The sequence below is a fragment of the Lissotriton helveticus genome, chromosome 9, assembly GCF_964261635.1.
Source record: "Lissotriton helveticus chromosome 9, aLisHel1.1, whole genome shotgun sequence".
Lineage (NCBI taxonomy): Eukaryota > Metazoa > Chordata > Amphibia > Caudata > Salamandridae > Lissotriton > Lissotriton helveticus.
Genome location: NC_136070.1, coordinates 134,645,434 through 134,661,365, shown reverse-complemented (window position 1 = coordinate 134,661,365; position 15,932 = coordinate 134,645,434). Strand labels below are relative to the sequence as shown.

Here is a 15,932-nt window from a genome sequence, read left to right as displayed (position 1 = left end):
AAACAAATGCTACTATGGCATCCTCACCGGAGTTAGTCACTTGCCTTAGAACTGCCTCATATCCCTTCCCGCTGGCATCAGTGGTTATAATTCAATGTGTTGTAGTGTCACAACCTTGTAAAGAGATAGCAGTACACAAATCTTGTTCTATCCTTTCAAAATCTTTTTGCAGATTGTCATTCCACAAAAATTACTGTTTTAATTTCAATAATTGCCTCAGTCCATGCGTTTTCATAGCAAAATTCTGTACAAATGTAGAATAGAATTCAGCTAATCCTAAGAAAGATCTAACTTCATCCTTGGAATTGTGAGCCGAAGCATTGCTGATTGCATCAATCAAACCTTTCTTGGGAGAGATGACGCCACCTCCAACCTCATGGCCCAAATAGGTGACAGCCTTCATAGCAAATTTGCATTTCTTCAATTCTGCTGTCAACCCCTTCTCTGCTAATCTTCTTAGGACAGCTTATAAGCTCTCATCATGTTTGGATTTGTCTCGACCCATCACCTGGATATTATCTTGGAAATACGTGACCCCCTTCATGCCTCTAAACATCTTATACATTAAGTGTTGAAATACAGCGGCAGCTGATGCAAGACCAAAAGGCATGCGTACAAACCTGTAGCAATCAAATTTCCTACTGGAGGGATGCAACTGAATCTGGTGATAGGCCGAGTTTAAATCAATAGTGGAGAACCATTTTACTCCTAAAGATTTTGCAAGCAGCTCATCAATCCTGGGCAATGGGAATTTATCCACCAGAATACTTTTGTTTAAATCTCTGAGATCAATCCATAGATGCAAACGACCGTCTGATTTGCATGCGACGACCAAAGGAGCCAACCATTCTGCACTTTCAACTGGTTCAATTATGCCTTTGCTCTCCAATGCATCCAACTCTGCCATCACTCATACATGCTAATAGGAATGTTTCTAGCGTTATGACACACTGGTACTGCACATTCTTTCAGAACTATTTTTGTACAAATCTGCACATCTTCCCCACCTTACCTAAAAAGACACTTGGAAATTGCTCCACGACTTCCTTCACAATACTTTCATCATGTTCACTGAGTAACATGAATTGTCTCCCTCTGTTGGGATCAAGGATAATCCCTAATGCCCACTGATCAACCCATCCCAAAACTGATGGCCCTTTTTCTGCCACATACAATTTCCCTCTGGCATGCTCGTCTTTGAATCAAAATTCCTCCTCCACAAACCCAACCATGGTAATCTCCTCACCTGTGAACATAACTGCACTTTCTCAAATTTATCCTCTCACACAGATCACTGTATTATAGTGTAAGGAGACCCAGAATCAGGAACAATTTGCATCTGAACTCCCCCTATAGTTATATCACACATTGGTTTCTTCTTCGATTTGGGACATGCATCCTGTACCACTTTCTCAGCGCTCCACATATCATAGATACACAAAACCCCTTCCTCGCTCAATGATTCACTACCCTCCTCGTCATCCACGCACTTCACATATTTCTTGTTCCGTTTGTTCAACTTCTTTCTACAAACATTCGCAAAGTGGCCTATAATCCCACAAAAAACACTTTTGGACTTCATAGCTGGACAACACTTATCTCTGCCCATATGACCCTTATTACCACATCTAAGACAATTGGGCGATTGTCTTCCACATCAGATGTTTTGACTTATACCCTTCCAATCTGAACCCTTTTAAGTGCTTTTATCACTCTTCCTCCCTTCTACCTTGGAACTGGACACATTACCAATCATTTCCCCCTCACTATTGTTCTTTAGAGATGCTATAGCACATCTCTTAGACATTTCTACCTTTTTTACTATCGCCACAATTTCATTCAGAGGAGACTCTCCACACTCTCACTATTTTTCTTGTATCCCTGCATTGTTAGAACGCATCTCAAGTTGATCTCTTATAAGATTGTCATGAAAAGCACCACATTTGCAAGTTACAGCTAGTTTCTTTAATGCCACCACATAATCTTCCACAGATTCTGTTTTCATTTACTTCCTTTGGAAATAAGAGTATGTGTCAATGGCTACGCAAACAGTCGGATGGTAATGAATATCTAAATATCCAACGCTTCCAAAAAAACATTTGCATTCTCTGTTTGCCTTGACTTTTTCTCCATCTGGTTATATACTCATAACCCTTCTGGCCCTAAACTTTCTTTTCCATTGAAGGTGTGAACTCCTCTTTACTTTTCTCCTCCATAGCAGATGCATAATTCAGGAAATAATTCTCCCACTCAGGTCCTTTCAATAAAGGCTCACCAGGACGAGGAAGAAATCGTACCAGAAGTCTGCAGCTTTGAGAAGCCATTTTAAGTAGATAAATAGGTTTGCTTAAAATGTTGGCTAAGAAGCAACACCTAACCTTTGAATGAAGAGAAAAGAAAAAAACACCAAAAAACACCTTGAATGTGCTATAACTAATAAGAAGTGAATAAATCTGTTTCAACCAGCACCTTGGGCAGATAGTGTTCTTCTCAACCCCCCGCCCCACAAAAAACTAGTGCAATAATACTATCTTGGTAATAACATTACAACATACAGGTGACTGCCACCAAATAGTAACCTGCTGTGGTGTGCTCATCACTCAAATACACACGCAGTAATATTGAGGGCGATTACCTCAACAAAGCACTTGTCTCAGCCAACCACATATGCGCCAGCACTGCACTCAAAACTCAGTATGGCCAAACACTATGGTGTGCGCCTCACCGAAATGCAAGCAGCATTAATGAAATTTAGACGGTAAAGTTACCGCTCACAGGTGTGCGCATCACCGAAATGTGCATTGCAGACTCCTTTTTCGATGTGGCCGGAACAAGCTGGAACAGAGCGTATATGACGGCTTGAGGAGACTAAGATGGTGTTGACGTTACGTAATGTGTGTAAAGACGCTTCCCAGAAGGCTGTATGGAGCGTTGTCAGAGCAACCAGCACGATGATGCTCCAGTCACGAGCCGGCCACAGTTGCGCATGTGACGACTGGTTGTTGAGCTACCAGTCAAGCACGCAGAGCTCGCACACAAACCTCTCGCGCCGACTCTCGCATGGACTTCTCGGACGACTCCCACATTTATTCCGCTTTTACAGCAATGAGTCCTCACAGTCATGGCCCCTTGAATCACAGCTCGTGAATCCTGTTCACACCAGCTCCCTTTTCTGCACACTCTCCACGTTGGACCGGAACCAACGCCACCAGAGGCAGCACGCTGGTATCATGTGTGGCCACCAAAACAACTTCCAGTTACACTCGTCGCCACTTGTATGAACTCCAGGACACTGTCATGCATGCTAGTACCCTGGTAACACATTATTTTCCTCTGCCATGAGCCACATTGGAAGCAGGCCAGTGTTTTTACAATGTCAAAATTGGACACTTTTTGTGGACATAGGCCACCGTATTTTATTCGATTTATAGAGTGCATTTGTGTGCAATTTTGTATTTGTGCAAGAACAACAAACATGTCTCTGTGTCTGGCACAAGTGGCTGCCAACATATTACTAAAATATTATGGTGGAAAATACATGAGTTGATCTCAACCTCTGTAGACATTCCATAATGTTGTGTGCCTTTGCCATTACAGGCTCTGATCCACCAACCATTTCCATCTATCACTTGTGTGCTAAGGCCCCAAGTGCAAGAGGGGGCTAAATTCCAATCCCATTTGCACAGGGATTGGCATTCCAAGCTGCCTAATAATTAATACACCCTCTGTCTTCCTTCACAGATTTTGCAAAGTCAAACCTACTGAAATGTAAGGACAGGCCTTAAGGGAGGTTAGTGGGGGGAATCTGTATATGGTGCTTAAAATAATGATTCTGCATGTTATACATCCCTTTAAAAGCAAAACACATGTACTAGGAGTTAACCTTGGCCGTGGTAATAACATTTACCGGATGCAGTATATACCCAATCCCCATCTGGCCAACCTGTAATTAGGGCTTCAGCGAATTACCCAAGTGAGAAGAAAATACTCAGATGTGGGTCAGTGTGCCATAGGATACACCAAAGGACCAATGATGTTCAGCAAGGCTAAAACCTGTTAAGAGTTACTTGAATTCCGGTTCAGTGGGCACATGGTTTGGCACTTTGAACTAGAATATCTCTTCTACAGAAGGGCCAAGATTAATCAATATTGACCCTTAGAAGAGGCAGTCCAGTTCAATAAGCATCTGTAGTCCTATTTGAATGGTTCAAGCACTTCATAGCCGTTATTTCTATTCTGCCACTGTAAATGCTAAACCACTTGGCAACCACTGCAAATACCTGTGGTTTCAAGAGGTCCGTACAATCAGGGAAGAAGAGCGAAGCCATGGCGTATGACCCAGACCTGCCTGGTTGTTTTTCAGACGTGGACTCGAAATAGTGAAGACATTTTTCTTCCTGTTAGAAAAATAGAGTGAGATTTTTTAACACTCTGGTATAGTAAATACCCAACTATAACTATCATGTACTAGGTAACCTGCTTAATGACAGTAATAGATAGCATTCAGGACAGATACACCACAGATTGCATTAACCAAAACAAATCATCAGTGAAGACAATACATTGCTAAAATTGGCTTTATAATTTTCTTCAGTTTCAATTTAAAAAATGTTGGTCAGAAAGCTTGCTATGTGCACGACGTTTGAAAATAGGAATCATGGCACAAATAAAAAGTCTTTTATTAGAAAATAAGGCCCCCATTTCATACCCGGAGCACACTTCTACTCAAAGACTGGTGGCTCTGCTTAGAGCTTAATAAAAGGCAGAATACCTGTTCTAGTATGTCTCATATAAGTTAAGGCACGTCTGTTTTGAAGTGAATCCTGGTTGAAATATTTGCTAAACTTTTCTTCCCAAACAAATGTAACATACGAGTGTCATGTGGGTTTAATTAAGTTTGTTTTCCCAACCCTATCTTTGCACGTGAAGCACTAACTAAACACACTAGATATAGGAAATGTCACATATTACTAAACTAAGTTCAGAAATATCTTCTTACTCCACCACCACTTATGTATACTGCTGTGAACTGTGCTCCTTCCCAAACTTTCTAATCACTCCTCTGCCCCATCCCTGGAGACACCCTCAAAGAAAAAGGAAGGGTACATGATGTAGGCACATGTAAGTTATGTCTCCAGCTTACAACAGTTCTAGAATGTGTATATACACAGCATAACTTCCACAACTATAAGTAACACTATTAAATCAAGGTACAAGGCCATCATAAGTCTGTAAACAGGACCCAACACCTTTAGCAGATGATGTACGTCTACCTACCAGTCTAATAATGGCTACTATTTTCAGAGTTAACACTACTCTGTTTTGAACTGCATTGACAATATGGACTACTTTGGCAAAGTGAAGATGACGGAAATGTGACAGCTAGCACCAACACCAAAGAGCTTTCAGACTGATTTTAAACTTTCCCAGTGTGGGGTTGGAACACAAAATGAAAGAGAGAGGTCCTGTGAGGACGGTGTGACCAGGCATCCGAAGGAATACAAATGTGTGTATTTGCAGCTCCTTTCTGTGATTCTAATCCAGGGAACAAATGAGTAAATTGTTAGAGTATAGGAGGATAGCAGCTGATGGTTAAGGTTCTTGAATCCTAACAGCATTAGAGAGCATCAAGTGGACCCCAAGTTGACTGACTATATAGGGCTTTTAGCTGTATTGATGACCTCCACCCCACTGGTCTCGAACGGATGCTGAACAGAGAAATGCCTGCCCATAATCACATGATTGTAAAGGTTGCAGACAGTTGCTATTGTTGTGAGGTTGGGCAATATGCGGTGTACGGAAAAGAGATGTTTCTGGACTATGGTGACTAGTGGAGATCCAGTATGAAATGCTGAAGTGTGATCAGTAACCTCAATACCTACTGACGTGTTTTGTTTCTCTGCAGCCTTTTCCTGTAATTGTTCTGACAAAAAGGTGATGGAATTGGTAAGGTCGAGTGTGTACAGTACTGGAGGAATGGTACAGGCAGTGACTCATGGAAAACCAACTAGCAGAGGTAGCAGGCGGTGAATATGATGGGGGTCTCAAAGTAGTCAACTGCATCTGTCAAAAGAGAAAACCCAACCGGGTCCTCTCCACTACAGACTGGAAATGGAGTGTAACAAATGCCACTGCTGGGCCTCTGTGGGTAAGCTGGTACCAAAAAGCAGTAACAGGATAAGTTATCACAGTAAAATGGTTTAAAGTGTAGAGTGAGGAACAAGAGTTTTATCCTGAAGCTGTGCCCTGGGATAGCAATGCACTCCATATACTGAGTTATGTACAAAGACAAGTGCAGGTGGAAGACCACAAGAACGAAACAAGCAATGGCAAGGCAGAGAGATCTGGCTCGTTTAGGATGCAGGTGTTCTTTGTGAATATGGATATAGGTTGTTGTGATCAATTTGGAAGCAGAAAGAAATAACACATAAGGGAACTCTTACATGCAGACCACAAACACACACAAAAAACACAAATGCATTCAGACAAACTTATATGGGCACGTACAGACACAAGAAATTTGGGCAAGGTGCATAGTCGGACTGATGTGTAGGTGTGCACAAAGACGAATAGATGATTAGACATAAGTGAACGCGTGCAATGATAGTTGGAAGGTGATTTTGTACAGATGTATGGACACAGGTCTAGGTGGGTTGCACATTATAGTTTAATGGATGAGGGAGCTAACTTGCTTCGGTGGATAATGGACGTATGAGAATGAGTTGATAAAAGCATAGGTGTGGGTAGATTTGTGTGGCGGGTATGATGTATGTCTGCGGACAAGAGGATAAACACAGGAATGCATGGGTGGATAAATTTGAATAGAGAGTGGGTGGGTATAAGTCTGAGGGTGGATAAACGAGTGCATAAGTGATAGTAGAAGGTTCAATGTCATTGCAAGGAATAAGAAATGAAAATCCAATTACAAGGATTTGCTAGTAAATAATACGCACTTAATGAACAAGCAATCCACATGTATTCTAAGACTGAACTTGTCAAACACAAGTTCATCATGCAACTTCCTGAGCCCACCCTAGGAGCATTTCAAATAGAATTTTATATGGGCTGCTTGAACTGTCCATTGAGTCCTTTGCAAGTGCACTGCTCTTACTATCCTCACTCCCTCCCACTATTCACAGATGGTTGTGGCATAAATGTGCACGGAAAGTTGTAAGTTTGCAGAGGATGACACTGCAGATTTATTTTCTTCAACTATGTATCAGCCCAAGACTTTTGAGGATAAGTTGAACGAACCAACTCCAGAATGTTGCACACTACTTTGTCATGGCAAGGTCCGATGACTACCAAATCTGCGCCCAATCTGCCAATAGAAGGGTTTTCTAACAAAAGATGGTGAATGACCATTAAGAATATATGGAGATCACCTATAGAACAGAAGAAACAAGCACTTGGGAGCAAAACACAAGACACACACATTCAAAGCAGAGCTAAAGATTGCTAACTTTTAGGAAAGCCCTAACCGGGAAAGCGGATTAGAAATAATCCCCTTTCAATCCACAATGCACCGAGCGAGCCCAGCACAGACAGACAAAACATCAAGCACTATCAGTGTAGCACTTTATTTTATCCAGTATGATTGTCTTAAGGAATAATCCAGCCTCAGTCACAAAAGTGAAAGTGAAGGGCATACAAGAGTAAGTGCAAGGAAGCAGGCATGCATTTGGAATTTTATAACATTCAAAGATTTCCCATTTTCAAGGGATTCATAAAACTTTCCACTTTGAGCGCTTCTTAACACTCGTCAGGTTCCTTCCCTGAAATAAGAAGCACACTCTGCTCTTACTGCACATACGTTTGGCTAATGACTCCAAATAATGTAAATGAAGGAAGGGTTTGAGACTACAGAGACATCTTACTTGTGAACTTTCACATGGGGATCAAGGTGGAGTCACCTGTCAAGGTGACTGGTGAAAGACCAATGATTTAAGCTAATTTGTCCAGTTTGTGATAATACTTGCCATTTGTTAATGGAAGAAACTATGACTTCAGCAGGTTCAGCTTAAGTGTTATATCTGTTGTCCAGGTTTGAATTTTCTTAAAGGAGAAGATTAAGGCCTTGAGGCTGTTTGAGTATACAATTTTGAGAAGTTGCTGGGTGTCATTAGAATACTGTAGAAAAGAGATTGCCTGATTTATTAAGGCTTTCCCTAGCTGTTCCACATACAAATTAGAAGGAAAATGATGAGGTGAAGGGATGAAGGACTCCATATGAAATCTTAAAAGGCATATAAAAGGAATTGCAAATTTTGATGCATTGTGTCTAATTGTTAGGACCTGGTCTAACTAAACACTGATTTTGTGGTCAATGTGGTAAAAGACGTATTAAAAGGTAGAGCTGGACCTGGAGGTAGGAGCTTTCATTGCTGAACAGATAAGAAGTACCAGACCCAATTGACGCAGGTTCAAAGCTGTGCTTAGATATGAGCCAATATTGGAAACCTTCTATGAGTTAATTGTTATTAGTTGGGTGGTGAAAAAGCTTTCCAGAATCTTAAAGAAGAAGGGTCAGGGAGGAAGGGGATTCGATGGGCCTCTAGTTCTCCAACACTCCAAGGTCAGTATTGGGTTTTTGAGAAGAGGACCAACATAACACATCTTATGCAGGTCTCAGGGAGGCAGCCCTGGAACACTTATGTTTTTTAACCAGAGGACACATGAGTATCCCCTGTCTGGAAAAGATGGGATGGATTCTAATGAATTTCTGCTCTTAAAACCACTAGATTCAAGAAACAAAAAGTGCTATCGGTCTGTAATAGCGAGAAAATGTTTCTAGAATCTGGAACTCAAACCCGCCTGATACAGGCACTGGTCGCTCATTCAAAACCTTCAAGGAGAACTTAAAACATCTTCTGATTGAGAAATACCAACTAAATGAATCCGCTCTCACTCATTATCGGTTTGGTCTTTGGTTTATTTTAATCTTTGATTTCAGTTGCTAACGTCTGGATGCTTACCGACCAAATAATCCACTTGTATGACAATCGTGCTAACATAGTTCCCAATATTCATTATGAAAGGCTCTAAAATCTTTTGTTGTGCTACTTAAAACAAATATTACCAAATGAAAAGATTCAAGTTTTAGAGTTCAAATTACTTGCTTTTGATGAATTTGAGATAATAGCGATGTAATTGAGATAAGGGATTTTTTGGGTAAAACTGCAACTTTCTGCATCTGAAAGGTGCACAAGTGTGCTATATATTCCCTGATTGACATGTATCAGGGTGATCCCTGACGTAAGGAGGATCTGATGGGGAAGCATTATGCTTTTTGTCCATTCTTGGAGTGACCACCCTGGCTTTGAACAGCTCCTTGATTCTGTCAAGAGTAGTCTTCAACATGCCCTTGAGCATTGGTAAAAACTGGAGGGAGCGCAACATGGAGGAGAGGGTCTCTACAAGGAAGTCCTCATCCTCTTTGACCTCATGCAAGTCCACCTTATGAAAGGTGGCGACCCGATTAAGGACCTCATTGTATGAGGTGGTGCCATCTGGAGGGGATGGAGGGGGTTTGTGTGGGTTGTGGTTGTTTAGCATGGTAGAGGTCAGGGTCTGTGTAATCAGGTGGATTTATATTGTAGTCATCCCAGGGGTCATCGTGAGGCTGGGGGTCGAAAATAGCCTCAAACGGGTCCACGGGATAGGAAGAACTACCCCCCTTGAGTGATCATTTTGGGGAACCCCCCAGATGAGTGTGGTGAGGGGTGACTCTGTAGTGAAGGAGACTATATGGTGAAGGGTGGGGAAGGAGGAGAAGGAGAAGGAGGGTGGGTCTGGCTGGAAGCGGGTTAGTGCCCTGATCCTGGATCTTCTTCTACTTGGCTGGTGGTTCGGGCTACAAGCTGAGAGCTTCCTCAAAAGTCAGCCTCCTCTTGTGAGGAACAGTGTCCGGAGTCTTGGAAGGAGGCTGCGTGAGCATCCTGCCAGACTGCAGATGGTTTAGGATCTGCTTTTGTTTACCTTGAGCTCCTGCTACAAAATTGGCTGCTCCTAGTCGTCAGAGGCCTCGGAGGATGGAGCTTTCAGCATCTTACATGCCAAGCATGGTTTTTGCCCTGCCGGAATCAAAGGTGTTTTCAGGGCTGAAGGAGTCTTTGGAGGTCATTTTTAGGTCAACCTAGGGGTAGCATGAATGCGCTGCTCTGCGAGGCATGCTGTTATTCCTCTGTGGGCCTTTGGCAAGTCCATCACTTTCCATTCAGTATTTGTGTGATGTGGTAAAATGCTGGCTTCTCATTGGTTGAATTTGTCCCTCCTTTGTGTACTTGGTTCCCTCCCATGGTGATCGGGCCTCTTAAATGAACTCTATCTGGGCTCGTGTTTGGTTGGAAGGTGCGGAGGTTGTGGGGGATTGACCTTCCGAATGCTTGTATTTTTATAATTTAAATGTACAGCACGTATAGTCAGAGGTAGATAATTAAGTGACTCTCAAGAAAATAGGACAAAGAACAAACAACGCTGGGGTGCAATTACTGATCAGTTAAGGCCCGCCTGCCGTAGCCTCGCTGGATGTTCCAATTTGGCCATTTCCTCTCGAGGACTCCTCTACTCTGGGCTTGCATTCACGCCCCTTTCCCGGGGAAGGAGTGCTGGGGTAGTAGCTGCTGTGGGGTGCAGCCCCCGGACGGCCACAGTCCTTTTCTTGAACTATGGACTCTGTGTGCGCTCTAAATTGCTTCAGAACCCTCAGTTTGTTTTCTGTGCTACACACACACACACACACATGTGGTGGGTGTAGTTGCTCTATGTTCAGTGTGTGTTAGGCGCTTCACTTGTGGCACCAATATGTGAAGTGCTTCCCCCATTTTGGAAGAGACGTGCAGCTTGGGGAAAGTGATCCCCCCTTCAAGAAGGAGCACTCTGAAGAAGGCGCAAGGTGAGCACTTTGCTTGGTATGCCTCGGACTGGCCTCATTTCGAAACGTTCACTCCCTGGGGCCCCCGGGGCACAAGCAAGTATCCACTTTGGGTCAAGTGCGTTCAGAGTTAAAGGACGGCCGGTGTACACAAATACCAGTGTCCACTTTTGTTTTTCTGCCCACAAGTTTCCCACTCCTTTTCAGTGGACATTGGTTGTTAGTGCTCATTAACTTGTGTGTTTTTGTTTGCAACGAAGTGATCACACAAGGGTAAAAGACATTGCCATTTACAATGGCAATAGCTCGAACTCTAAAAAAATTAGAGACCTATTGCATTTCTAATGCTCGTTTACATTGATTTCAGGGCCAAGGGTGTTGTCAGTCCTGAATGCAGAGCCCCAACAGCGCTTTCAGTGCCAAAGGCTGGGTCGGTGTCATATCCGAAGCCTTATGCTGGTGCCGACCATGGCCCTCGGGCAGTGGAGGACTGGAAGCTTGGCGCATGGCCTCTGGACACAATGTATGACCCCTTCAAGGACCATGCCCTGCCTGAGTGGGGTTTTGAAGTGGAGGAATGGTAGTTATATTCACGGTTAATGTCTTCAGATGGACCGTGACAACCTGAGGTTCCTCTGCCTCCACATCCAACTCGAATTGCGAGCTGGTCTGTGGGCTTAAGTGGATAGCTTACTCACTGGAAGGTCCAGGTAGTTCTTCTTCCTCGATGTTAGGTTTGCAGAAGAGTTTGGGGGTATCATCCCCCTGTAACTGCGTTATGGTATGCCGAGTGCGTCGGCTCATTACAATTTTTTTGTAGTAGAAGGCAAGACAGGCCGCACAGGAGGCCTTGTCGTGCTCTGGAGATAGACATTAGTTGCAAATCTGATGGGGGTCTGTCCAGGGGTACTTTACTCGACACTCTGGGCAGTAGTGCAAGGGTGTACTTTCCACATGATGATTGTATTCCCAAGAACCAGAGATGGAGAAGGAAGACCCTAAGGGTGTGGGGAGTAGATTGAAATCCAGTTGTCAAGTTTGACAAAACGAAAGATTTTGCAGAAGAGTTTCTTTTTTCCAACGGGTACAGAAAAGTTCAAAGGCGACCCACGACGACTATCACAGAGAGGCATCGACCCGAAGCTCTATACAAACACATCAGAACAAGACGGCAGAGAAAAAATTATTTAACAATGGAACCAATGCCCATGCGCATTACCAGTAATAGGTGGAGTCACTTTACCTAGTAAATGGAAGACTTCTTCGAAGAAAAACAAGCTGCACATGTCTGAGCCCAACACTAGATGGCAGGAGTATGCACAGCATGTTTATTTGAAGCTACACTAACCACAAACATTTATTTTTTTAAATACACTGGACCAACGTCTTAAAAGGCTCAGTGCACATGTTTAAAAGTGACCCTCTTCACCACTAGAAGCCAATGTAATGAGACCAATGCAGCAGATGAAGAAGTACGTCAAAGAAATCCAAGATGAAGTTTGGCTGCTGCATTTTGGATGTGTTGAAGTTCCTTCAACAAACCTGCTGATACACCCAGAAAAAGAGAATTGCAGTAGTTCAGACAACTCAAAATGGTTGCTTGGACCTCTACACTGTGAACTGACACTAGACAAAAGTGATAGAATTTTCTTCAGCACCCACAGCAAGAAGCATGTGGACGACAGATTATTAACTTGTCTTTCCAAGGACAGATCAGACTCCAAACAAAAGCTCAAATTTTTCCACTGATTGCACCGCGTCAGGAGAAACAGATTTGGATTGGCACAAGATATTTGATGGAAGGGTCGTGAATGAAGACTCTGGTGTATCCCGAGCACCTTTGTCAAAATTAAACTTTAGTGCATTGGTACACAAACAGGACGTAACTGCAGGCATACATATATGAAAATATTTGATGGATACAGAACCATACACTGGTGAGGCAGTCTCTGGAGCAGATTACAATTTTTTGACTTTCCAGGGCAATTCACTGTGGACATTCTGCGCTTCTCCGTTCTCCAATGAGATTGCTATCTGATGGCGATAAGGGGAGTTTATTGGCACAGGAGAGAAATGGCTTTGCAAAGCAGTAGTGCTTGCATGGATGAACTTTTCCTGGGTGTGCGGTCCCTTTTTTATGTTAATAAGTGCAATAATTTGTTTCCTAGGTCGACCAGGTGGAACAAGGAATTTGAGAAACTAATTGCTTCCATTAGAGCTGAGGCTATAGAGATGAAAAGGCATGATGATGCACCACAGTGGTCTCTACAATCTAGAGTTATTCCGAACTATTGGAGACTGACACCTAGAGAGAGTTTGCTGCTGTATATTTCAACTCCAAATAATGTGGACTATGATCTCTATTTATTCTACTCCGATAGGCGGAATCCTGGTAAAACCATTTACTTGTAACTTGCTTGAAGACATACAAGAATGACTGGAATTGTGACAAGTAAAATTGCGAAGAAATCTCAAGATTTTGGTAGGTGCGAGTTATCTTAATTTTGAAAGAAGCTTCTGCAGAAACAGATAACTAAACAACATTCTGAACAGAGCTTTTGCTGCAAACTCTGCTGATCTTCACGAAGAGGCAATGGATTGCTCTAGTGGCCTTATTACACAAAATTCCCTAGAGGCCAATGGCCCTTTGCACTTATTTTCTGTGCTACTGGGACCCTCCGGTATTACAGAAGGGGCTGCAGATGCGTGTGCGGCTCCTTCTGCAATATCGATTACATATTGTACTGCGGAGGTATTACCTCACTTAAATGACGTCATACTCCGCTGCACATGGGGAATCCTTATGCCCCTGTGCCTGCACCTTAATATAGGCATAGGGGCAAACGCATTTGGGGTGAGCCCCAATTTTATGCCACATAGATGTAAACACAGTCCATGCACACCTGAATGTCACCCCATGGGAGGAGGGTACAGAGTCCCATGGACCACCTCAACCAAGGTATTGTGCCACCAGGGCCAGCATCAGACCTTTTCCCCAGTGGGCTGGCTAGGCGGTTCCTGGTTTCACTGCTAGTGTAGGCCGCTTTTGTTGCTGGGGATAGGTTGGCCATGTTTCCTGCCTGCTTAAGCAAGGGAAAACAAACCGTTTTTAAAGTGTGCTTCAAAACCATATGTTTTTGCAATCAAGTGGTTTAAGTCTCCTGCAGAGTTGCTACGAGCAGCGCTGACTTCAGGGCTTTGTGGGATTAGGTGTAATTTGTCTGTTGTTGTTTGGCTCAGAGAGTTCAGTACATAAATGATAAAGACTATTCAAAACTGGGTATTTCTTTATAATGTGATCTTTGCAAAAATTTCAATTTAATATATTACATTTTATAATTGCATTGAGTGGCAGTGTTTAGAAGTGACAGATTCTAATAATGAACTTAGAAACATTCATGTGCCCACCACCTCTCTGACGACAAGTCTATTAGTGAACCAAGAGGAGAGCGGTCTTTTTCCCTCTATACATGGCCCAGGGTGTTACTACTGATGGAGTAACATTAGTCTTTTGTGGAGCATACACCCCGAACTGGTGTATTTTAAGGTCCTCTCATTCTCATATGATAATGAAAGAAAACAAGGATTCCACGAAAAAGTAATTGCCTAAGATCACAGAATGTGGTCAAGTGGAAGGGTTAAGCAAAAGAAGGCCCCGAAAGATGCTAGGATAGGGATTGTTTAGTTTGATAAAGATTGCAGGAATTTAAAAAGGCTGATAAGGGAAGCAAGGTATAACCTCACAGTAAAATATGATTATGAGAGGTATACAAATCTCCAGAACCTAAACAGAAACTATCAACAAAATGATAAATGACAAAAAAGAGCTTTCCAAGGAGAGCTGTTGGAAAAATATGTTTGATTCTATCGAAACAAATAATACAAAAAGGATTTGGGAGCTTGTTCAACAGGGTTGCGGAAAGGAGAAGGGCTCCTTAAGATGTGTAGTGGTAGAAGATGCATGGGTCGATTATATAAAGGAATTGTATGGAGCATCCCAGGAGGAAGAAAGAAGACCAGCTTGGTCTGATATACATTAGGAGATTAAGGCCAGTTTTCCCAACAAAATATTATAGATGCTTTAGTGACCTTGAAACTACCTAAATGGACTGGCTCAACAGGAAATCTACCCACCATCATAATTAAAACTAAAGTTGACTGGTGAGTGAAATTCTTCCATCTTTCATTTCAGGGATTCCTGTCTACCGGCAAGTTCCCTGAAACGTGGAAGGGCTCAATCATCAGACCCATACATAAGAACAAAGACAGAAAAAATCCTAAAACCCATAGACTGATTAAACTCCTTGATGTGAGCGAGAACCTGGTTGGAAAGATCATCCTAGGTAGCCTTAAGGATTGGACAGAACTTCAAAGAACAATCCCACTTGAACAAGGATTTCAAAGAAGATCAATCAATGACTGAACATTGTTTCAGTATGTGGTCATGCACAAGTAAGGCAGTGTAGTAAAGGTGCAGATTGTCCTGTTACTGTACTGACTTTCGTGCAGCATTCACTTCAGTAGATCAGATATGCCTAAGGGAAACACTGATTAAAATGAAAATCCCTCCAAGTCTTCTATCAATCATACAGGGTCTGCATTCACAAAATTGGGCCCATGTAATCATTAACCAAACAGCAAAAAGACCTGATCAAGAAGGCTGAATCCACTTTTACATATAGGATTGGGACTGGGTCTTCAACTTGTATTGCCCAAGAACTTTCTCTGTTATCCACAATCTTAATAGCCCAAATTAAATTATTGTATTTCTAAAAAATCTTTAGGGTTGTCAGTCACTGGCTCCAGATATACCCCCCACTTAAACAGATGTATAAACAACAACCGAAAATTGTGTATAGGCGAGATAGCACCTCACGTGCGCTACACCAAAGGAGCTTACTGGTTGTTTCTCACCAGTTGTGCCCATGTTTCTCATCATAGGTAGCTATCTCACCACTGAGGCCCACAAAACAAATTAAATATGTTTCTGGAGTACTGTTATAACAAAAAGCTACTGATAAATATGGATAAGTACTAAGGTGTTTAGTTCGAAAAGAGT

General features: G+C 42.5%; 1 protein-coding gene across 2 annotated transcripts in view; it reads right to left on the bottom strand.

Annotated features, from left to right (window-relative positions):
- Positions 1-15,932, bottom strand: part of TMEM87A (transmembrane protein 87A) — a 213,071-nt gene that overhangs the window by 146,070 nt on the left and 51,069 nt on the right. For both annotated transcript variants that reach the window (XM_078659633.1, XM_078659634.1), the window contains exon 4: positions 4,281-4,397. In XM_078659633.1, coding sequence (XP_078515759.1) covers positions 4,281-4,397 — 117 coding nt within the window. The remainder of the gene's footprint in view (positions 1-4,280; positions 4,398-15,932) is intronic.